At 42.0% G+C, this 23,412-nt stretch overlaps 1 protein-coding gene across 1 annotated transcript in view; it reads right to left on the reverse strand.

Annotated features, from left to right (window-relative positions):
- LOC109379296 (allergen Fel d 4-like) overlaps positions 1–14,457 on the reverse strand; it is a 26,114-nt gene extending 11,657 nt beyond the window's left edge. The window contains exons 1-2 of the mRNA XM_019635799.1: positions 14,261–14,457; positions 13,776–13,912 (exon numbers count right to left, since the gene is read on the reverse strand). Of these exons, the coding sequence (XP_019491344.1) occupies positions 13,776–13,912; positions 14,261–14,356 (233 nt within the window). The 5' untranslated portion in view covers positions 14,357–14,457. The remainder of the gene's footprint in view (positions 1–13,775; positions 13,913–14,260) is intronic.
- Positions 14,458–23,412: the final 8,955 nt, after the last annotated feature.

Consider the following 23,412-nt stretch of genomic DNA (forward strand, 5'->3'; position numbering starts at 1 on the left):
AGCAAAAAAGCGGTTAGTGAGTAAAAAGAGAAAAAAATTTAACAGAGTTAACTTATCTTCTAGCTAGCCATAAAACTTGGCAAGTTTATTTTCTTCTAACGAACTATAAATCAGGACTTAATTACCTTTTCCTAACAACATACCTAACTTATCTTTCTCTAACAAGCTATAAAACATATCTAACTTATCTTTCTCTAACAAGCTATAAAACATACCTAGCTTGTCTTTTTCTATTCTCTTGACAAGATACTTTGTTAATTTTTTCTGAAGCAGAAGTTTCTTTCATTCCTCTGGGCGGGGATCTTAGCGTAGGGTCTGGGCCTGGGTCTCCACAACAGAATGTGTCAGCCACTGCTGTTCCAGCATTCACATGGTGTGCGGAATGATGTGAGTTACCCTGTGATCACTAGCCTCAAAAACAAAAAAACTGCCTCTACCAAAGATGACAGTACCTATCTCAAAACATTCAAACATAACTGAGTAATATATGGTTGAGTAGAATAATATCTTGAAAGTATGGTGTCTGGTATTGAGCACATTTTAATTCTTTTCCCTCATCATGAATTCAACCACTGCACCCTTTTCATTTCCCACAATGAACAAATGTATTCCCATCACTATGTATACCTCACCATATACCACAGATCCATAAGAGAAATGGATAAGTAGAAGATGTCATTCCTTCCTTCAGGCAATTTTTAATGAACGTGGGGATACACTTCATATCTCAATAAAAGCTCAATTCTACAAGCATATGAAGTAACCCAACGGACTGGGACAAAGTCCACACCACTTTGCATCAGAGAAGAGGGTGATGCTAAGGAGGTGGCATCACGTAGAAAGTGCTTAAGATACAGAAGTCATGTACACCTGGGCCTCATTCCTATCTCTGCCGTTTTGAAGCCATGAGGACAAACTGAACCTCTGGGAGCCTTAGTGTCCTCTTACTGGGGTAATTGTACCTGCCTATAGATTGCTGGAGGGATGTAGTGGGATGATGTGCGTAGAGCCCTCTGAGTAATATTTGGCACAGGTTGGGCTGCTGGAGTCGAAGAATATTTCTGGGGTAGGTGGGACTGGGGGGCCCATGAATGTTAGGGGAGGTGTGGAGACGTGGAGAGCCTTTTGGAAGGAAGAGGATTCCTGGTGAGAGGAAGGCTGTGAGTTAGGCCCCTGTGACCCCCGTTGGGGCTGGTTAAAAGCTGTGGCTCATTTTAGCCTTGAACTAGTGGTCCCCTATTGCACCCACAAACAGAAAGGGTCCAGTGTCATGGGTGGAGCTGGGCACAAGGCAGTGAACTGTTGCCTTACAGCTACGTTTTCCACCGCCCCACACACACAAACACACCAACCCCTGACCTATGAGGTCACGAGGAAGTGTCTCAGAATGCTGAGACCCGGTGGAATGATATCAGTAAAGCTTCCGCAAGGGGATGTTTCAGAATGCTGAGACCCGAGGGAATGATATCGGTCATCTCCCTTATCTAGATGGTCGTGGTATAGCGACAACGCCATCCTGGGGCTTGTGTGTGAGAGTAGGAAGGCACAGCACACGTTGGAATACAATGGGGTAGGTTAATGGAAAACAGCCACGAGGCACATAGCACATGGACTTTAGGATAAACCAGTTTCATTTCCTTGAAAAATATCTCAATGAAAGCTACGCGTTGGCCCGATTCGGGGCTCAGTCCTAGAGAGGCTGTAGCCCCTTGGCCCCGCTCTAACTCTATACTGGACTCTGGTGTTTCTCCAACACTGCGCCGCCCCTCTCATACTCCACCGCCCTTGCTGCGCGGGACACGGCAGTAAACCAGGAACTGTGGCATTCCATCTGTGGCCTGCTTTAAGAAGTCATCCCAGCCATTTGGATGATCATTTCTAGTTCATGCTCAACCAATATCCAGTCACTGATCTTTTGACTTCCATATAACTTTAGGCTTCATGGGCTGGCTGTAGGTTAGGTAGTCCTGCCCGTGTGTTGGAGGAACTGAGTCTGACAAATGAGGGCAAAGGCGGTGTACTTTATTGTCTCCACTTGATGGTCTCCAAGAATAGATGGCAGCCTATGAGCAACCAGGTTTGCGAGATGAATCCCATTCTTCCTTGGCTGTGATGCTGAGGGGAATGTCAGCTACCCGTGCTGCACACACCATGTCTATCCCATCCCACTAGCACTCCTAACCCTGCACCCATATCAGAGCGCTGTATGTGAATTTCCTGCTTCTGGGCACCTGACTGTGTGTCCCTAGAGAAAACCAGAAATGAAGATGTATGCCACAGAATGTTTTCACAGTCTTTTAGTTTTTAATACCAAAATCTTCATGGAATATATGTATCTGTCAATATAAGTTTCTTGACAGGTGTGTGTGGGAAAACTCATGTTTACATTCAAAAATATAATGCAACATTTAAAACAATCTGTGTGGAAACCTTGAGTTACATTCCAAATACAGTTGGTAGAAAATTTCAAAATCATCAACAAAAGTGATGTGCATCTGCGACGTTCTAAGAAAAGCATCACGGGCTCTTTGAACACAAAGTAACCATGTTAGTTTTTGGTGACAAAGGAGCAATTTTGGAAGATTTTTATGCCCAAACAATACAGTTCACTCTTTTTGTCTAGGGACTTAATGTGTTTTACTTGGATTTTAGAAAACTGTTGGGGAGTTTGGGGGGTTTTGTAACACATTATAATTTTTCCTACATAAACTTTCCAAGTGTTGGTGAGGAAATGGAGAGTCTGGAACTCTCATACACTGCTGATAGAAATGTCAAATGGTACAACCGCTCTAGAAAAGTTTGTCATCATCTTAAAAAAATTAAATACACACCGACTATATGACCCCACCATTCCATTGCTAGGTACAACCCAAGAGAAAGTAAACATACGTCCATACAGAGACTAGTACATGAATGTTCATAGAAACTTTATTTTCATAGCTGAGAACTAGGACCAATCAAAATGTCAATCAACAGAAATGGGTAAACAATTGATGGTATATCCATATGACAACAGAACATGATTCAGCCATAAAAAAGAACAGACGATTCAATAGAATAGCAATAGATATGTATGATATCGGGGGGGGGGGGGGACTGTCAATTTGCAAGGGGTGAAAAGGATAACTATTACATTGTTTTGTACACCTGAAACTAATAATAATTTTAAAAATATAGACCAAACATAAATCAGTTACTTAATATAATATATTTATCTATGTAACATTCTAAACAATTACAATATGTAAAATACACACATAAAAAAATTAAAAAAATAAAAAGAAATAAAAAGAACAGACTATTGATCCACACTACATGCATGAATCTCAAAATAAATAGGCTAGTGAAAATAGCCAGAGCAACAACAAAACAAAGTACATGCTGATGACTGCATTTACATAAATCTCTAGAATATGCAAACTCTAACACACAAAGTGGATCAGTGGTTGCCTGGGGCTTTGGGTGGCACTGTGGGCAGGAGGGATTACAAAGGCACAGAGCAAGCTATTGAAGGTGATGGGCAAACACTCTCCTGACTGCAGTGCAGGTTTCATGGGTATCATCTTGTAAGAACTTATCAAATTTTATACTGTAAACATGTGCAGTTGGCTGTCAGTTGGACCTCAGTAAAGCTATTTTATAGGACATAACTTTCAATTTAGCATTTTTCACAAAGAACCTCTGATTTTCATGAACATGAGTTTGGGAGGACATTCCCATATTTGGAAAAGAAAACGAATGACTTCTCTGCCCTTCACTGGCCCTCAGGCCTCAGAGAGGAGGCTGGGATGAGACCCTGGGCTATTATGAGGCTGCTGCTTCCTTAGTTTCTAAAGGCACTGGAGGCATCTAGGTGTAAGTGAGGACTCCGTCATAATCCACTCTCTTCAGGCCAGATGCTGCTTCTCCACCAGACCCTGGTTCTGGGGTCCAGGTTCTGTACATATGTAGATGGGCCCTGAGTTCTCATGAGCAAGGATCATGGTTCCTAAATATATTTGGGTGGGGAGTGTTACATCTAACAAATCCCCCACTGCCTGCAGGTTCTGCCAATACAGGTTCCCTGCAGCATCTAATCCTGAGCTCTGAAACGCCAGCGGATGTCCGCAGACAAAAGATCTGGGTCCCAGGACCTAAAAGTATCAATACCAGGCTTTCCCCATAGAGAGGCCAGCTTAGTTTCATACTTCCCTGTTTCCTTACAGCCTCCTTGGGCCTCCTTTTCCTCCATGTTCTATGCCGACCTGGCTTCTTAGGCCTCCAGAGGGTCAGGGGAAGCCAGTATGAGCCCCAGGCCTACTGGAAGATGCCTCCCAAAGTGGCCTGTGGCCCCTCAGCGCCAAACTCAGTCTAGGCCTCAGGACGCCCACCTCTTTCTCAGTAATGACTTGGCTTCGAGGCGCCAGGTCTCACACCGATGTCCTCCTAGTGGGGTTCAGGCAGAGCCCACCCCGAGGTGCACGCCTTACTGTATGGCAGACAAACCTGAGCCAGGGAGCGTTCCATTAGCCGCCTGTGAGGGAACCTAAGCCATTCTCTGGAGCTCCTTGGCGCACCTGGCCAATCTGAGATTTCCCACCACCCCCGTCTGCAGAGCATTGCTTGGGGGCAGCTCCAGACACTCCCTCACCGTGGCTCCAGTTCTAGAGATTCTACTTTAAACATATGTGGTGAAACCAACTCATTCCATCTTTAATGTGAATGATTTTTTAATCACCTGGGGAGCTTCTAAAATTCCTGGTGCGCAGGACATGAGGAATTTCCACTCTCCTGTCAGTGATCAAAGCGAGTCACAAGGCTTTCCTTTGGCCGTCAGGGAGCCCATGATGAAGGCAACAAACATGGGGTGCCTGTGCCAGGCTAAGTACTGTTTCAGGTGCTGGATATTGCCGTGAATCAGCTCCTTGACCTCATTTCACTTACCTTCTAGTAACTGGGGAAGGCACTAACAAGTAACCATCAAAGAAGGTGGGGAAGTAGTGCTACTTTATACTTGTGGTTTGGACAGGAAGGTCGTGAGGGAGTGGGCCATACAGCTATGTAGCGGAGGAGTATTTCACACTAAGGGAGCAGCAAGAACAAAGGTCCAGAATGGGAGTGCTCATGGGGTGCCTGAGGAAAATTGTGGGCATAACGAATTCATGTTTAACAGAAACATGGGAAACTGGAGGCGCTAGTGGGGTCCTGGCAGCTGGGTAATTACTGTCAGTGAGGCTGACCAGGTCTTCTTTCTGTCAGGCTCTCCTGAACAAGCTGGCACTCCAGTTCTCTGTCTTTCTTTACCAGGGGTCAGCCAGTAATTGCCTGTTATTCCAATAAGCAAACAGCCATCATGAGTTTTTTGTAAGCAATGGAATAATGTTTCGGAAAAGGTGAATTTTAAGAACAACTGGTTTCTCAATGGGCCTGCTTGCAGGACCAGACATTTTCAACTAAAGTCTGTCCTGGGACCAGACACTCAAAGGGCAGTCCTCAAATCCAGGAAGACAGATCTGGTGTCTTCATGTCTTGAAACTCCAAATAACCTCAGGGTGTTCTGGTTTGACATTTACTCTGGAAGGTTACCTGACATTCATCTACATTTCCTCCATTCAGGTTTAACTCATTCCTGATATTTAAAGGAGAGCAGTAACAGGACAACTTAAAAATATCTCCTTAATCCCACAATCAGGTAATTTAATGCCCATTTTCCTGAAGGCACTCTGAGGGGTTCAGTTTGACAAACTTGTTATTTGGGGGACAATGCAACACAAATAACTATAGTGAATAGCAGTCAGGGAGAAAGCCATGGTATAGAAAAGGGGACCGGTAAACTTTTTCTCTAAAGGATCAGGTAGGAAATAGTTTAGGTCATGCAGGCCAAGAGGTAAAATCAGATATTACGTCAGTAGTAGTATAATAATATAGGAAACACATTTGCACAATTTTTGATGAAATGCAAAATAGAATATTGAGTATAATTTTTTTTAAATACAGGTCTATTGGTGAAAAGTTTGGAATTTTGGGGGGGGGGAATAAACTATTTGGAAATTTGCTTAATTTGGGTTGAAAATTAGTGTCCTAATATTACATTAATTGCTAATGTTCTTGACTCACAGGCAATATAAAAATAGGCAGCAGGTATATTTGGCCTATGGGCCATACTTGGCCAACCGCTGATATAGAAAATACCATTTGAATTATTAGTTTTCTGGGAAGTTTTGGCTGATGTTATAAGGAGAAGAGAAAATAAAACGGGAAGCATAAGTGTTGGACGAGATACATAGACATCATTTGTAGATATTATCACCATATATTTATAAAACTATCAAAATCCACAAAGTATTAGAAGTAATGTCATTATAACTAATAAAAGATTTCATCAAGGTTGCTAGAGAGATAAACTTACAAAAATCAATAACATTTCTCTATAACACCAAAAACACATGATAATAACTAATGGTTAAGAATAACTGTGAAAGTATAAAGGAATTAACCAAGAACACGCAAGAAGACTGCCAAGGAGAGACTTTTAAAACTCTAAGCAAGTACATAGAAGATGATTGGAATAAATTGACAGACATGGGATTCACTGGTTTTGGCCCAGTGAGCCCTGTGTCAGACTCTGACCTCCAAAACTGTTGTATAATGAGCTTGTGTTGTTAAGCCACTAAGTTTGTGGTGATTTGTTCCAGAACAAACAGGAAACTAATGCAGGACCCATTTCTCCTGTCCAGCTTGATGCCAGGAATAGAGCTTCCTCACTGCATTTCTGATACGCAAGCAGACTTTCCTTCCATATATTCTTAACTCTTCTAAGGAAGCGTGGCATACATGGTCTACTGAGTATCCTGAATCACACTTGCCTGTGGTGACCTTGCAACAGATTTATTTTCCTTTGTTTAAACAACTCAAGTCTTTTTAGACCCTAAGAATGTATTGATGGACAGTGAGGTGATAGTATGGTAATAAGGAACTAATAAAAACAACTAAGGTTTTAAACGTCATGGTGGAAAATCCCCAGTGGAACTTGGCTGTGTGTGGCCCTCCAGTCCCCGAGCAAAGTGCACCAAGAAGCAGTAGCGTAGCATCCGTTCATGGCTGATTCCACCATAACTTTCATTTGATCTCTGATTTTATGAGATATTCCAGAAAATTAAAACTCAGTGTCTTTCTCTCTGTGTGTCTTTTAGGTGAAATGATAACTAATCTGGATTGATTTCACTAGCAAGATGGCGGAACTGGTGGTGTTAGCCCTCATACCTCCACAGAAACACCTATTTTAACAACCACTCATGGATGAGAATACCTCTATGGGAATCCGGAAGTACAAAAGAGAGATTCTGCCACCCAGGTAGAGCAAAACAATCCAAGATGTTGATGCCCTGAAGAAAGTAATTAGAACAACTTCACTCACCTGTGTCACCCCTCTCCCAAGGTGGCACAGCACTGGCATTTCTGGGAGCTCGTTAGAAAGCAGAATCTGAGCCCCCACCCCAACCTGCTAAATCAGAGTCTGCACTTTAACAAGATCCCCAGCTGATTTGTATGCACATTATGAGAAGCACGGCATTATCATATATAAAGGAACATAAATAATATATTTCATTGTTCTGTGTGCTATTTACAATTTATATAAATGGTGTCATAGTACACATATCATTCAACAATTGGTTTTTGAGATCTAACAATGTTAATATAGATTCAGTGCATTCCTGTTCAAGTAGAGAGAGAAGCTGGCACAGTTCTGCTAAGGGAGGCCTGCTCTGCCTAAAGCTTCACTCTAAGTTGAGTGAGGGTCACTGCTTCTTTTTCCCAAAATGAAGCAGTTGTAAGCTGTGGCTGGGAAGTGCAAATCTTGTCTTCTAGTAGGAGATAATACTGCTGCCATGAAAGGTTGTGTGCCTGCCGCCAAACTTAGAAGGGATTAATGGCCCATCCCACCCAAAGCCATTGTTTTAGATGGCTCAAAGCAGCCACCATTAAACAAAGAAAAGGAAATGAGATGGCCATGGCATAAAGGCCAGTCTAGAAAATACCAGAGTTTCCAGGCTTAACTCTATGTCTAGATAAGATTTGGGGTGTCTGGTGATCTGCACACTGAGAAGTCAAGATAGAAACACGTTAGAAGCCTGCTAAATTTCTGAGGAATTTGCATTGCCAAAAGAAATTTGAATGAGTACCTGGGACAGAGTTGCTGACCAAACTGGAACCCTCACTTCAGATGACTCATAGGAAAATGAAATTAATTCTATCTTCATTAAACTATAGTAGATTATGGTTGAGTCTCTTTTTTTAATAGCACCCTAGCTATATAAACTAATGAAATGTCCAAACGAAGAAATGAATCCTTCTCCACTAAGCTGGTCCCTCAGTTGACTATAGTAATAGCAACTCCATCCTCCCCATTGCTCAGACCAAGATCCTTGTCCTAGCCCCTACAAGACGCAAAGCATTAAATCAGGCCCTATATTTGTGTTTTAGCTTGCTGCTTCTCAGAATTCAAGGGGATGCATTCAATAGCATGGGCCTGAGTTCTAGTCTTTAAAATGTTAATATTCTTCAAAGACCATCAAGAACATACCTGTAGTTGAATAGGGTTGCGTCTATTATTGTAGCTAGGGAGAGCATTCACCATGGGGACCCATGGGTGACTTTGTCTTATGTTGATGTGTTATGGGATTATGTCATCAGAACAACTTGGCCAGGCTGTGAGCATCAGGCCAGCTTGTGATAACTTTGCAGCCTAGCTATGGGAGCTAGGTCAGTTCCAGGAGAGCAGAGACTGCTTCTTTTTTTTTTTTCTTTCTCAAATGGGTGATAATGCCTCCTTTGCAGGCCACAGACTGTCAGCGTCTTTCTGTGACCCCAGGTGACAGAGAGGAGCTGACCTCAAATTCATTCTGGTTCAGCCCCTGCTTCTCAGAGGCATCTATCTTGGTCTGCATCCCTGTCTGGCCATTTTGACACTTGCCCCCAAATCTGCATGGGTATCCAGATATGGCCTAAGAACCCAGAGGACAACACTGCTCAGACCTGTTTACCCATATCATTCCCATCTCTTTTGCTTTGTTTTCTTTGCTATTCTTTTCTTGTCTCTTCATTTCTTTTCAACAGGACTGCTCTGCTCTGTTTCTGATCTATACACATCTTTACTCCTTGTTTCCGAGTGTTTTAGCATTTCATTCCTCATTTGCATAAAATGTTGGGAGTGGAGGTGGAGGTGTCAGTGTGAGTTAAACCTGCCATCTTGATCTGGGAACAGCTGGGGGCCTCTTTGTGCCTCCCTCTTGCCTATGGTTTCCAGCCTCCTCCCATCATGGGAGCCGCCCTGGATTTATTGTGCTGGTTGTAATGTTTCAAACCCTTCTGGAGATCAGCTGTTCTTCCCTTACAGGCTGACATTTAAAAATGACAAATCCCAGCATGCCTGGTTGACTTTCTACCTAGCCTTTTGCCAAAATGTCAGTAAACTAGACCAAGTGCTTAAGTCAAGGCCAACAAGCCTGAACCTAACTTGTTCTTCTGATATGGAGGCAGGATCACATATGGGGAATATCAGATGCCTCTCTCATTAAACTTAGGTTTCTAATGACTGAGTCATTCTTCTTACATTACAACCTCCACACACATCCTGCTCTGCCCCAATACCCTTGTGCAACTTTAAACTGTGTTCATCATCTGATGTTAGGAAAGAATAATAAGTGAAAGAAGAACTTTAATTTCCCTTTCTCTAAAGCCTGTAAACTCCCAAAAGAAGAGGTTAATAACATTTAGATTGCTAAAGATAGATATTGCTCACATTCATGGGATCTCACTAACTATGTTCACAGTAGATAACAGCAGGGGTTAAAGGAGGTTTTCCAAGCATGAAAGGACACTGACCATCTCTAGGATGGGTAATGTAGAGAAGGTGGGATGTGGAGGCATATCATTAAATATGGTGAGCTGGTATCAGCCTCAGCAGCATCTACCTGTCAGTACTCCACTGAATAAGATAATTCTTGGATGGGGAAAATGATGGGACAAGTCTTACAGTTTCTCTTATCAGGTCATTAAGAAAGAGGCTAATCAAAGGGCAAGCAACACTCATGCGGACAAAGAACTAATGCAGGGGCCTAGAATCCTGTAACTCAGGGATATTTCTGAGAAGCTAGGAGAGGATTAAAGGTACAGAGCCAAGAAAGTCGCCTCATTTGCTTGCTGTGAGCCCCATATCTCTCACATAAACAAAAACAATCAAATCACTGCAAGAATAATTATTTATTGACCAGGTAGAAGAAGGTCTTACTTATGGCAAGTTCTCCTGGGTATGCCACAGACAATTGGGAATTTGGAGAAAACCCTTGATTCTTGGTGAGTTGATGAGTCTTTTAGACAATTAGGGAAGATCCTGAAGATGCAGAGATAATGCTTTCATGTGAGAGAGTGATGGCCATCAGGTCACAGAACTTGTCACAAGATGATGTGAGGACCATGGAAGGGAAGATCCTGGAGCCCAGGTGAGGAACCATTCACTCCGCACTAAAGAAACAGATGAGAAAAATAACTCGGGAACTAATAAGGACTTCTGGGTTGAATGAGGACAAAGATAATTTGTATTATGGAGAAAAATGATAAAGAAATAGACATCAACCTGCATTCTAATCTATGTTACTGGCCAGAATAGGGGGAAAGGGGTTGTTGAGTTAATGACTTTTTTTTTCTTTTGCTGATCTCATCTCTACCTTCTCTCAACAAGTCTATGAAAAACAGAGGAATCAATGAAGGATCCTAGGCTGTTTTCTGCCATCCTCAGAATGGGAAGTTCTGAAGAATTTTTGATACATTGAGGAAGAATGGCAAAAGCCATAGCTGCCTTTTACTAAATACTTATTTTATGCAAGCCACAGTTGCTAAGACCTTCCCACACATTATCTGAATGAAGCCCCACAATACATCTTAGGTAGGAAACAGATGAGGAAACTCAGAGTCCATTTTCCAGGTTGGAAAACAACTGGAATGTCAGACAGCTCTATTCCCAGATCAAAAGTTGAAGGTGAGCAGACATCAAAACAAGACATTTTTACCAAAATTGGAGGGTATGATGGCCTACTGGGCTTCAAAGACAGACCACAAACAGAAACGTATTTGAGTTTCATACTCACACACATTTACTCTTTTCCCATTTCAAAATTTTAAGTCTTAATGATGTGTAGCACATTAGCAATTACTGAGCTCTTTCACCAGTGTTATATCCACACAGAAACTCTGTAAGGTAGACCTCATTGTTTTCCTTTTAATTGCTTAGGTCATTTGCTCTAAAGCTAACTGAAGGAGTAGGTCCTGAACATAGGACCTCCAACTCCAAATTTCAAGCTCTCCCCACAAGATTCCTTGCTAAATTGTTATTATTGTAATCTTTGCACATAAACTCCTAATACTTTTGAAAGGCAATGATCCCTGAGCAACCCCCTCTCCACGAGAGATAACCAACCTGGATTACTGGGCCAGTTGCCTCCCTCAGGCATGGAGACAGCGATCTGCAGAGGCAGATAAAGCACATTCAAACGCCAAGCCCAGTTGATTTCCCAGACAGAACCCAAATGATTTTCTAGGTTAGGACAAAGGGGACTGATTGGAGGTGTTACCTTTTCTTGGATTTCTCCCTTTAGTAACATGCAAATTTAGGAAGAGAAAACCAAAGAGAGCTAAACTTACCATCTTGGGACACATCAACTATATTTTCCTCAGTAATTCCATATTTTTGGCAAAGTTCTGCAAACCTTTTCTTGAGTTTCGGACTCACATCTGGTTCTCGGGCTGTGGGAAGACTGACAGTAACTGTTGTGTCTCATGTATTGGTCATTGAGGATCATGGCGGTGGAGTGGTTCTCAAGATGGATGAAAAAATGGATGGCACTGATTACTGCTTAGACAGAAAACTTGGGGATGGGATAAAACCTGTCTTGATTTTGACATCTTTAGGATAGCCTTCTGGCATGATGAGAGATTTCATCATCATCCCACCACCAAGACTAAGGGATTACCTACAGTGAGCATCTCTCTTGAGAAGAAGAAAGGCATCCCAGGTAACAATGAGAGGATCACTTTGTTTCCAGATTTCCTTCCTTCCCCTGCCTCCCAACCCCAAGGTGAGTATCAGTATGAAAATACTCTACCAAAGAGTGCCATCATTTGGAAAGTTTGCTCATTGTTGAAACTAATGAGATGAAAAATAATATAGTCACTATAGACGACTTCAACTATGCGAAATGTATCAAATCCAGCATCTGTGGAGGAAACAGAACAAAATTCAGAACTTCTTGGTTCATGGGAAGCAAGTGAAATGCTTTTCCTATTTCTCCCACAGAACAAATTCAAATGCATGTCCTGGAAGAGATAAGGAAGCCTTCCATTTGTATCTCCCTGGGCTTCATGTGGTGACTTCTAAGGGTACAATTGAATCTGGTAGAATTTCTCCCACTGGTAATTAACCACTAGTGGTAGAAAACTTCAGCCACAGCAGCAACTTACCCTCTATCACCCTCTCTGAGACTCACTTACCTCCTCTGGCCATCTCTGCCAACTATGTGTCTCTGCCCTGTCTTTAAGCCCCACTGGCATTATATACCCAGCACTCTATCTGAGCAATGGCTGTGGCAATGACCACCAGACAGCATAGAAAATGGGCAGAGAATGAGCAGCTATCCTGACAATTTACTCATTTTTTTTGCTAATTTTTTTTGTTGCTGGAGGTACATATGACCAAATCGCCATCTTTATCTGATGGTATTATGTGCCAGGCATTGGCTTTTACACACAAGATTCTCCCAGATTTCAGACATTAGCTATTAGATGGCCCAATTTATATCAGCTAAATAAATAGTGATCAGGAATTGATCAAGATCCTAATGATATTAGGGTTTAGTAAATCCTTGAAGTTGGAAGTAGAATTCAGAAAGACTTTTTTATATACTTACAGATAACATTATATACACCATTCTCTGATGTCTGGTCACAAAGCCCAGTCATTTCAATACACTCTCCATAGAGCCTATAAAACAAAATGAACTGTTGCCCAAGAGGTATTGATGGGCCTGGTTCCCTCACTCTACCGGTAACTTGAGAGTCTGATTTCACGTCACTCTTGAACATTTTTGGTACAGATTTCAAAGGGCATTCATTTACATTATTTCACCTTATTTGATACTTTAAGAATGAATCAACTACTGCTATCACTATTAGTTTACCATTACTTCCCACTATCAGTATTACTACAGCCACTAGTCTGTATAATTAGCTGAGTACTCACATGTGCCAGCCTCTCAAATGAGTGCTTTACAGACAGACTTTACTTCACTTGGTCCTCACAAAAAACTGTGAGAGTTTTTTGCCCAAGGGAAAATTGGGGTGGAAAGAGATCAATTTTCTAGGTCACACGACCAGTAAGAGATGATTCGACAGATAGACAGGCTGGTGATCCCTAATCCTATGCTCCTAACCTATGTTATATTGCCAGACTACTTAGGATTCTGAAAGCTCTCCCCTCTTACCTCCTCTAATCACATTGAAATTTACTCCTGTCACCAATTTTTATCAGTGAATCTAGAAAAGCCCCAGGTTCAGCATGTCCTGGATCAATGCTAGATGAGTGACTCTGATTTTGGATACAGGTCAACAATATATGTACACAATACTGTGTGTGTGTTGTGTGTGTGTTCTGTATGTGTGTTTAGAGGTCCCAGACCATATTCAGGATTCTGCTTTTTGTTTTGTTTAGTTTTTGTTTTCCATGTAAGAAAGGCCAAACTTACCTTACATGAAATTTAAAAGTCAGAGAAGAGTTGTCCCAGCCTTGGATATTTTCCATAAAAATCCTCATGACACTATTTTCTTCTATTCTTTTTCTGACGTCTGAACCTAAGAGAATGGTATACCATTTCCCTGAAATCTGCAATAAATCAGTAAAATGACTGGGTAAGAAAAAAAGAGATGGGACATCACATGGGCCCTTGTCTCCTTGAACTTGGCCCTCTGACCAGGATTCATTACGGTGATGGAAGATGGAATCAGAACTCGGGTCAATTGTAAGGCTCTTTCCATGTCCCTCCAGTGAGATTGGAGGTTCCTAAGTGTTGTCATCTTTTCACATGGTACAATTGCTCTTAGTCCAAGGTCACAAACCACCTCCTTTGTCTACTATGTAAAAAAACACCTGCCCTCCCATAGGACCACCTTGCTTCGCAATCCTCCAAGCCACCCCTTAAAGTCAGAGGTCACTATGCTCCACCAACTCTACCTTTGGAACATCAAAGTTGCTTGTCACAACATCATCGTTTCCTTCCTCATGTGCCCAGACTAGAGTCAGCCCCAGACACAGCAACAGCAGCTTCATCTTGGCAGATGACGGAAGTGACTCAGCTACAGTCCCTTTGAGTGAGTCTTTCTCTGAAGGTGGCTCCACTGTCCAGCTCCTCTGCCTTTATATTCATTCTGAGTCCAGTTATTTGTCCACGGGGTGCCAACTTTCCTCCTCCTACTCCGTGAAATGACCTGTCATTCGCGGATGTGAGGCCAAGATTGTTCATGCCCTTTTGATACTTGGCAATCTCATTTATTTTAGATCTATTTATGATCTTACATTTCTCAAAACACATACTCAAGAAAAACAGTGGATCCCATAAAGGGCTGTTTTTTGGAACCAGTTTTAACTGTTGGTCTGGCTTTGAATCAGAAAGCCAGTTATGTCTGGCATTAGAACTGAAAAAAATGGAAGATCAGGCACCTCTCTTCCAGCATTCACACGGTGTATGGAATATGTGAGTTACCCTGTGATAATTAGCTTCAGAAACAAACAAACAAAAAAACTGTCTCTACCAAAGATGACAGTACCTATTGCAAAGCATTCAAATAGAGCGTAATAATATATGGTTGAATAGAATAATGTCTTGAAGGTATGGTGTCTGGTCTTGAGCCAATTAAGACCCAGCATTTTTTTCCAACATCTACGAGTATACCTATATTATGTATACCTCACTCTACTCGTATACCATAGACCCATAAGAGAAATGGAGAAGTAGAAGATGTCATCCTTTCCTTCAAGCAACTTTCAAAGAAGGTGGGTAAATCTTTATATATTAAATAAAAGCTCGATTCTACAAGCATATAAAGTAACCCAACTGAGTGGGACAAAGTCCACACCACTGTGCGTCAGAAAAGGGGGTAATGCTAGGAGATGGCATTGCATAGAAAGTGCTTAAGATACAGAAGTCATGTAAACTTGGGCTTCATTCTTATTTCTGCCAATTTGAAGCCATGAGAACAAATTTAACCTCTTGAAGCCTTAGTGTCCTCTTACTGGGGATAATTGTACCTGCCTATAGATTGCTGTAGGGATTCAGTGGGATGATGTGCGTAGAGCCCTCAGGCTAATGTCTGGCACATGATGGGCTGGTGGGGTCTGAGAATTTTTCCTGGGGAGGCCATGAACATTAGGGGAGGTGTGGAGACGTGGAGAGCCTTTTGGAAGGAAGAGGATTCCTGGTGAGAGGAAGGTTGTGAGTTAGGCTCCTGTGACCCCAGTTGGGGCTGGTTAAAAGCTGTGGCTCATTTTAGCCTTGAACTAGTGGTCCCCTATTGCACCCACAAAATAAAAAAAAGTCAGTGTAATGGTTGGAGCTGGGCACAAGGCAGTGAACCTAGGAACTGTGGCATTCTATCTGTAGCCTCCTTTAAAAATTCATCTCAGCCCCATAGGTGATCATTCCTAGTTCATGCTCAACAATATCCAGTCACTGTTTTCTTGAGGTCTGTATAACTTTAGGCTTCAGGGGCTGGCTGTAGGATGCCCTGTCCCTGAGATAGAGGAACTGAGTTTCACAAATGGGGGCAAAGGCTGTGTACTTTATTCTCTCTAGTTGATTGTCTAAAGGAATAGTTGGTAGCCTACGAGCAACCAGGTTTGTGAGATGAATCCCATTCTTCCTGGGCTGTGATGCTGAGGAGAGAGTCAGCTACCTCTGCAGCTCATAACATCTCTAGCCCATCCCACCACCACGCCTAACTTTGCACCCATATCAGCGCGCCATATTGGAACTTTCTGCTTCTGGTGGAGATCTCTTTCTTGTTCCTTTGTATCTACTATAGCACCTGATACATAGTATCACCTTTGGAATGATTGTACAAGAAATCCTATATTAAAAGCAGTAGGTATTCTTGTTAGTAGAAGGAACCTTATAGAAAATCCTTTCATAGATAGGAATATTATTTTGGGGAAATGACTTCCTAACTTACATTATTGAGTTATAGAAGCAGAGAGAGAGTGTAGGACTGAAGTCTAAATCAGAAGCCTGTTGTGGATCATCTTACCAACTAAGATCTGAGTTGACTATTCTCCACTCTGATTATTCACTTTCAGTTCAAATCTACCAAGTTTTTGGTGGTCAGCAAAAGTATTGCCAGGACAGCCTGTAAACACTGAGACAGTAAGGTCAAGGCTGCAAACATACCAAAGAAGTGTGAGCAATCCAGGTAGAAGTTCAATAAAAGAAAGCCCAGACAAAACAAAAGCTGAACTAATATTAAATCAGAGTGATGCTTCATTTTACAATAGGTTTTGTACAATAGGAATTAAAGAATTCCTATGATAGGATTAAATAATTCTCCTGTATTGCATTTAAATATTTGTGGTAGGAGCTGTGGATTAATTACCTGAAAACACTCTCACAATTTTTAGATGATCAATAAATGTCACTGTTACGTGAATTACTGACTTTTATATTGGGGAGGATGGGAACAGGTAGAGATGGGAAAAGATGACAAAAAATAGATAATTCAAAAAGAGTAACCACTGATGTTAGCATCTCCCAGATGTAATGTAAGTACATGGAATAAGAATTTAATAATTTACAAAAGTTCACTTGGCCACTCTTCAATAGGGAATACATTTATTGTATAATGGAAGATACACAAGGTACAACATTTGACTAGAGTAATTTTGCCTGTAGTGTAGCAAGTTGCTCTAAGAGATGATGCTACTACAGGGTTTTTGAAAAATAATGATTCAACTTAATTCAACTACCATTACCAAATGCCTACTCTACACTAGGCCTGTAGCAGCACTTCAAAGACTAAAGAGATAAACAAGATAGGGGCTGTGCCTTCAAGAAACTTCTGGTCAGTGCAAGGATTATTTGAAAACAACCTTAATAATAAGGTAGAAAGGTTTTCAAATTATATAGGAAAACAGACAAGCCAATAGTGATGAAAAAAGACAATAAAAGGAGAGAAATATAAAACACAATTTGATTCAATTAAAGACAGATTACCTAATTCCAGGTGTGGAGCCAGAAGAGTTTTTTCCCTCCAGATTACTTTATGTAAAGAACAGAAGCTTTAGTAGACTCTGGTCCGCTCCCAGTCCAGGGGAGAGGGAAATGGCCCTGGGGGTGGGAGGGGGACTGTGGGGGGCATTGGTCTCTGGGAAGTAAAGATTTTGTGGAGAAAAGAGTGAGAGTTGATTTCTTCTGCCAGCCAAGGAAACTGACTCCTTCCTTTCTGCTAGGGGACAAACAGCACTTCTCTTGAGCCAGTCTCAGTCAGTACAACAGTAGCAGATGGTCCAAGTATATATCCTACCTTCTGTTGCCGCCCTGGAGAGCTAGCTTTCGGACCTTCTCTTTTATGGGGCCAACTGATTGCTGTTAAGAGTAGCCAATTATTCTAAGGATGAGCAGCCTGGGCCCAAATATCTACCAATCTTTTAAGAACAGGGAGTTAATAATATTAAATTATATTTCCACATTTTAAATGGTATGTGAATCCAAATTGTTACATTACAGTCAATTTGCATCAGCTACTTCTATAATTAAGGTCCTTAGACTTCAACAAACTTAGAAACTGGTCATCAAAAAAAGAAGGTCTTATTCAAAGTCATCTTTGTTCAAGCATCAGATTGTGCCAGAATCCACTTACCAAGGCAAAGAGTTATAATGGGGGATGTATTTTGCAGCAGTACAAACATCATCTGTCCAGAAACCAGATATTTAAAAATAATATTTTGATGTCACAAACAGCAAGAACTCAGTATTAGACTAAGTGCTTTATAAATATCATTTCATATAATCCTTATAATAGCTCTATATGAGGGGTGCTATTATCCTGTTTTACAGAGGCATGAACTAAGACTCAGAGAGGCTAAGTAAATATACCAAGATCACACAGCTAGTAAGTGGGAGAATCCATATTTAAACCCAAGACTGTCTGATCTGAGAGCTCCTACTCTTATTGACTCTACAACACAAGTCAAGGCTTGATGTTTCTGACATGAAGGGCAGATGGAACAGGAGTAATTAATGCTTTAGAACCTCAGAGGTGTCTGCCTGGTAGTTACTACTAAAAAGAAGCTGCATGTAGATTTCTCAAAAATGTGGCACCATGGGTGTAGCTGCAAGAGCCTGATCAAGTGAAGGGCAAGTGACAACTCTCTCTTGGTAAATAAATATTTCATGGGTGAATGGATGGATGAAGTGGGCCTTCTAATAAGGAATTAGGAGATGCTTCCAAAACAAAAAAGCAAGAACTATTTTCTTCTATTCATGGACTTAAGTACCTGGTCACCAACCACATTGAATTCCCTTACCCAACACCAAATATAGGGCATTTTATCAGTGACCCACGGGGAGGGTGACAGTCTGTCAGGTGGATGAGATTCAACTGGCTTAAGTCATGACTCTGTGTGAGCGAGGGGCTTATAGAGTTCATGTATGACCAGATAACAGTCCATTTATAACCAGGCAACTTGATTGAAACTAACCGGCTGACTGGAAATGCATTTCATGACCTTTTTTTCAATCTCACTCTTGATGCATTAAACAAGTCACTCATTGAAAAAGCCAGTGGGAACGTCAAGCCCTGTTGAATAATACCAAAGCATAGTCAATGCCAAGAAGAATAGCAAGAAATAAAACTTTATTTGATTCATGTGCCAGAGTGGAAGTACAGCTTGGTCCTCAGCATCCAGGATGATTATACATCCTGCTGGTACTGGCTCAGATCCAGTTCCAATATATCCACTCCCTTCACCAATGAAAGGTTGCTGGAAGCTAACAACTTCTTATCTGTGTCAGCTGGGTCTTCCAGAAAGCCGATGCTGAGACAGATTTAGGAGTGTAAAAGGTTTATTCAGGAGTAACACTTGTGAAAGGAAAAAAGAGGGAGCAGGATTAGGGAAGGGGAGTGGCCAGACCATGATGCAGATCAGACAATGTCTCCCCCACAGGGAGCTCTGGTGCATGTGAGCAGAGTCCTGTGTCAGGCAAAAATTGCTAAGACCTTGTAGCACAGTCCTGTTTGGTCTGGGCCCGTCCCAAGAAGACCAGTACCTCAGCTCAAGGGTTGAGGCAAATCTGAGTGAGTTAACAGTGAGGCTGTCAGCTGGGCCAGGAGCCCTTTCTTGACAGGGAATGTGAGCGACACATCTCTATGTCTGGCACACCATCCTAATATCTAGAAATAGGTGGTCTCCTCAAAAGAGGTCCAGAGTTTCTCTTCCTACATGGAGTAGGAGCAGGAGTGGAAACAGAACTATTTTCCTTTTCTGGTTTGCAATTTCTACCACAACATGAGGGTTCCCTGTAGGTAAGAAAACCAAAAATCGCACTAATTGTTGCCTCTACTCATTAAAATTCAGTAAGTACCTACGTGCACATGGCCCCAGGTTACCCACAGGGTAACCCATCTGGGACTCTCTCAGTTGTACATCATTTCGGACTGATTTATGTCAATGATGCTGACACTAGCAGGCCTGAGGAGGGGGAGGCAGTTTGGACAGTGAGAAGGCTAATCATAAGCCTTGGATCCTGGGCCCTTGGGGGAAAGGGTCAAGGATCCCCAAAGATAAAAATCATCCATGCTACAATTTTGCCATCAGCTGGGCCTAATTTGAAAAATATGAAAATCTGCTTCATACCATCAATGTGAGGATTTGATGCAATTACTTACGTAAAGAGCTTGGCACCATGCCTGGCACACAGTAAACAGTCAATTAATGGAAGTTAATCTTCTTTTACTCAGATCAACTTAGTCATTCAATAAATAGTCATTGTTGGCTTACTATGTCCAAGCACTGAGGACATTGTTGATCAAAATAGCTCTAATCCCTACCCTTACTGAGTTTCTACAGTAGCCTATTTTTTTAAAAACATTTTATTAGGGAACTGGGGGAGGGGAACATTGTTGGGGAATTGGGAAGGGGAACAGACAAGTTGCTGTCCTTTTGTTCTTCAGTCTAGTTGTGGAGGACATTGCTTCACTGGCCCATGTTGGTATTATAATCAGTGCACTCTTCCTGGGTGAGGCAGTCACTTGCTGGCCATTGGACGGCCGCTCATGGCGGCTCACGGCAGCTCACGGCAGCTCTCGCTGGCTGCTGGCCACTCACGGTAGCTCACGGCAGCCCACTGCAGCCTATGCCATCACTGGCCACTTACAGCAACCCAGCTCCAGGTCGAGCTGTTGTTCACAATCTTAGCTGTAGAGGGCACAGCTTATTGGCACATGTGGAAATCGAACCGGCAGCCCCGCTCTTCAGAGCTCACGCTCTTACCAACTGAGCCACTCGGATGGCCCCCTAGTCTATTTCTTTTTAATCTTCACATTCTACAGCTTATAAGTTCAGGAATAGGACATGAGGAAAAAGACCAACCTAGGTGCCTCTCCTTTAATTGTAGCCTCTACAAAACCCCCTAGTATCTTTCTTCTTTTGCTCATGCTACAATCCTTCCTGGACGCCCTTTCTTCTCTGCCTGTTGAAATTTACCCTTCCTTCAAGGCCCAGCTCAAGAATTCCCTTTCCTTGATTCTCCCAACACTCACCCTTGTATTCCTTTGTCCATCCCCAGAGCACTTACAGCTTTGTTCTTGCACCACAGCAGTCAACCACTTATTTGTTCATGCTAATGTCAACATATTCTCAAAAAGTTAAATAACATAACACACACAACTATATAGGGAGCATGTGTCAAAGATTTAAGTAACTCATTACTAAAAGACCCAGAAGAATGACAACTGGTCTAAAAGAGGGTATGAGAAGCTGACGTATCTATTGTCAGTGAAAGAAAAAAAATGCTGTAATAAAATTGCTGTTAGACCCAAAGTGGTTGCTGTTCTACAGGGCAATAAATCTATCACCTTTGTGGATATCTTCTTGATTGGACAGAAATCACTTACATATTTGCCAGGCAAAAATAATTTGCACCTTTTCAGTGTTTTATTGACGAATCTTGAACTTCACAGTCTGGCCTCTAAACAATGGTAAATAGTAAATTAAACATAGTCACATTTGCCAGGAGAACCAGATGACCCTAAAAGGGCTTATTCAATAGAGCTCTTGTGTGACTTTGAAAGGATACATGGTCATCTTTTTACCTTCTTTCAATTTTTGGAAAAATTTTAAAAACACTAGTCTCTATGGTTGCACATACATTGGAAAGATAACAGTGAAAAGATAACTGGCTTTGGAGTCAGAAAGACCTGGGTTCAAGTTCTGACTCTTCATTTAGCCTCTGTGAGCCTCAGTTTCCTCAAAGAGTTGTTGCAAAGACACATGAATAGGTTTAGAAAGTGCTAGAATGCAGTAGGTTCCCAATAAATTGTTCTTCCTCTCTTCTTTTGAGGACAGAGACCATGTTTTGTATTTCTTGTGTTCTCCCCTCACCCCCACCCTAGCCAGGTTTTAGTAGAATGACTGAACTCTGTGTAGTAGTTTTCAGTAAATCTTCTCTGGTTATTTTCTATATGTCTTGTCTGTGACTTAGGTAGGTTCCTTCCCTTCACCTGGCCTCAATGTATCCATTGATAAAAATGAGAAGATTCAGTGGTTGTTAGGTAGCACTAGTACTGGGGGAGGTTTTGGAAATGGGGGAGGGATGTGTGGCAATTGGGATTTTTATAGTAACTCGAGAGCACTATACTGACATTTGATGTCCAGGATCCAGGGATGATAACCATTCTGCAGTGCCCCACAAGGTGGAACTGTTTCATTCAACACATCAGTAGCACCCCCATTGGGAAACATTGAATGATCTCTGTAGGGCTTTGCAAATTGCTCCTTCAGACAACAAATGGATGCTTCTCTGGTGTTTGTTTGTTTTTTTCAAAGGATGAAAGATACACAGCTACACTACAAAGGTGCATTTTGCTTAACTAAAAGTATATTTTGTTACCCAACATTTTAGCAATTCCCCAGATTATTCCTTGTTTGAAATGTAGCCTCATTTTGTTGACATGTTCTTATCGGAAGAATAATTCTTGCTTGATGCTGCTGTTAGCCACACTGAGCTGATCTATTTTCTGGGGAAAGAGATTGCTCCAGGAAACCCTTATTGGGAACCAGCTAGTCTTTGCTGAGCCCCCAGGCTCAGTGCAACAAATAGCGGGGAAGTTGAAAACAAGGCCCTGCCATCAGGAGGGAAAAAAACAATCCTACGACACAAGTAACCCTAGAATTCCAGGGAAAGCTTGAGGCCTGCTAGTTGCATTCTGGGTGAGTGCCTTTTGCAAAAACCTCTCTTCTCTTTATTCTTGTGCTCATGGCCTTGCATCAGCCATGGTGTCTTGATATCTCCCCCCACTGGACACTGGGCTCCACAGGGAAGAAACTGGGTCCCACGATTCTCTGTTTTCTCCCAGTCTTAGCATGCACCAGTCATTAAATTTATACCCTTTAAAAACCAAATCTAGTTTTCTTATCAATTCACCCTTTGCCTGGCATCCTGAAAAGAAGTCAGTCTTTTGAGCCAAGGAACCAAATACTTTTTCTTCTGGAAAAGCAAAGTGTTCATAAGACCACTGAGATTCTTTTAAAAAACTAGCAAAGGGGGCCGGCCAAGTAGGTCAGTTGGTTAAGAGCACGAACTCTGAGCAACAGGGTCACCAGTTCAATTCCCACATGGGCCACTGAACTGCACCAGAGCTGAGCTGTGGCTGAGCTGCCAACAGGTGGCAGGATGGCTCAGCTGGTAAGAGCACATGCTCCTAACAAGGTTGCCAGTTCAACTCCCACATGGGATGGTGGGCTACACTCACCAGCAACTAAGACTGAACATGGCACCTTGAGCTGAGTGGCCGTGAGCTGCCGCTGGGCAGCAGAATGGCAACTTGACTTGGAGGTGAGCTAGCTGCACCCTCCACAACTAAGACTGAAGAACAACAACTTGGCTGGTCCCCTTCTCCAATTCCCCAACACTGTTCCCCTCCCCCAATTCCCCAATTTAATAAAAAAAATTTAAAAAAAAAGAATTAACTCCTATTCTCCTCAAACTAGTCCTAAAAATCCAAGAAGAGGGAAGGCTCCCAAGCTCATTTTATGAAGCCACCATTACCCTGATTAGAAAACCCGACAAAGACATTACAAAAATAGAAAACTATAGGCAGATATCCCCAATACACACA

The sequence above is a fragment of the Hipposideros armiger genome, unplaced genomic scaffold (genome assembly GCF_001890085.2).
Source record: "Hipposideros armiger isolate ML-2016 unplaced genomic scaffold, ASM189008v1 scaffold_24, whole genome shotgun sequence".
NCBI lineage: Eukaryota > Metazoa > Chordata > Mammalia > Chiroptera > Hipposideridae > Hipposideros > Hipposideros armiger.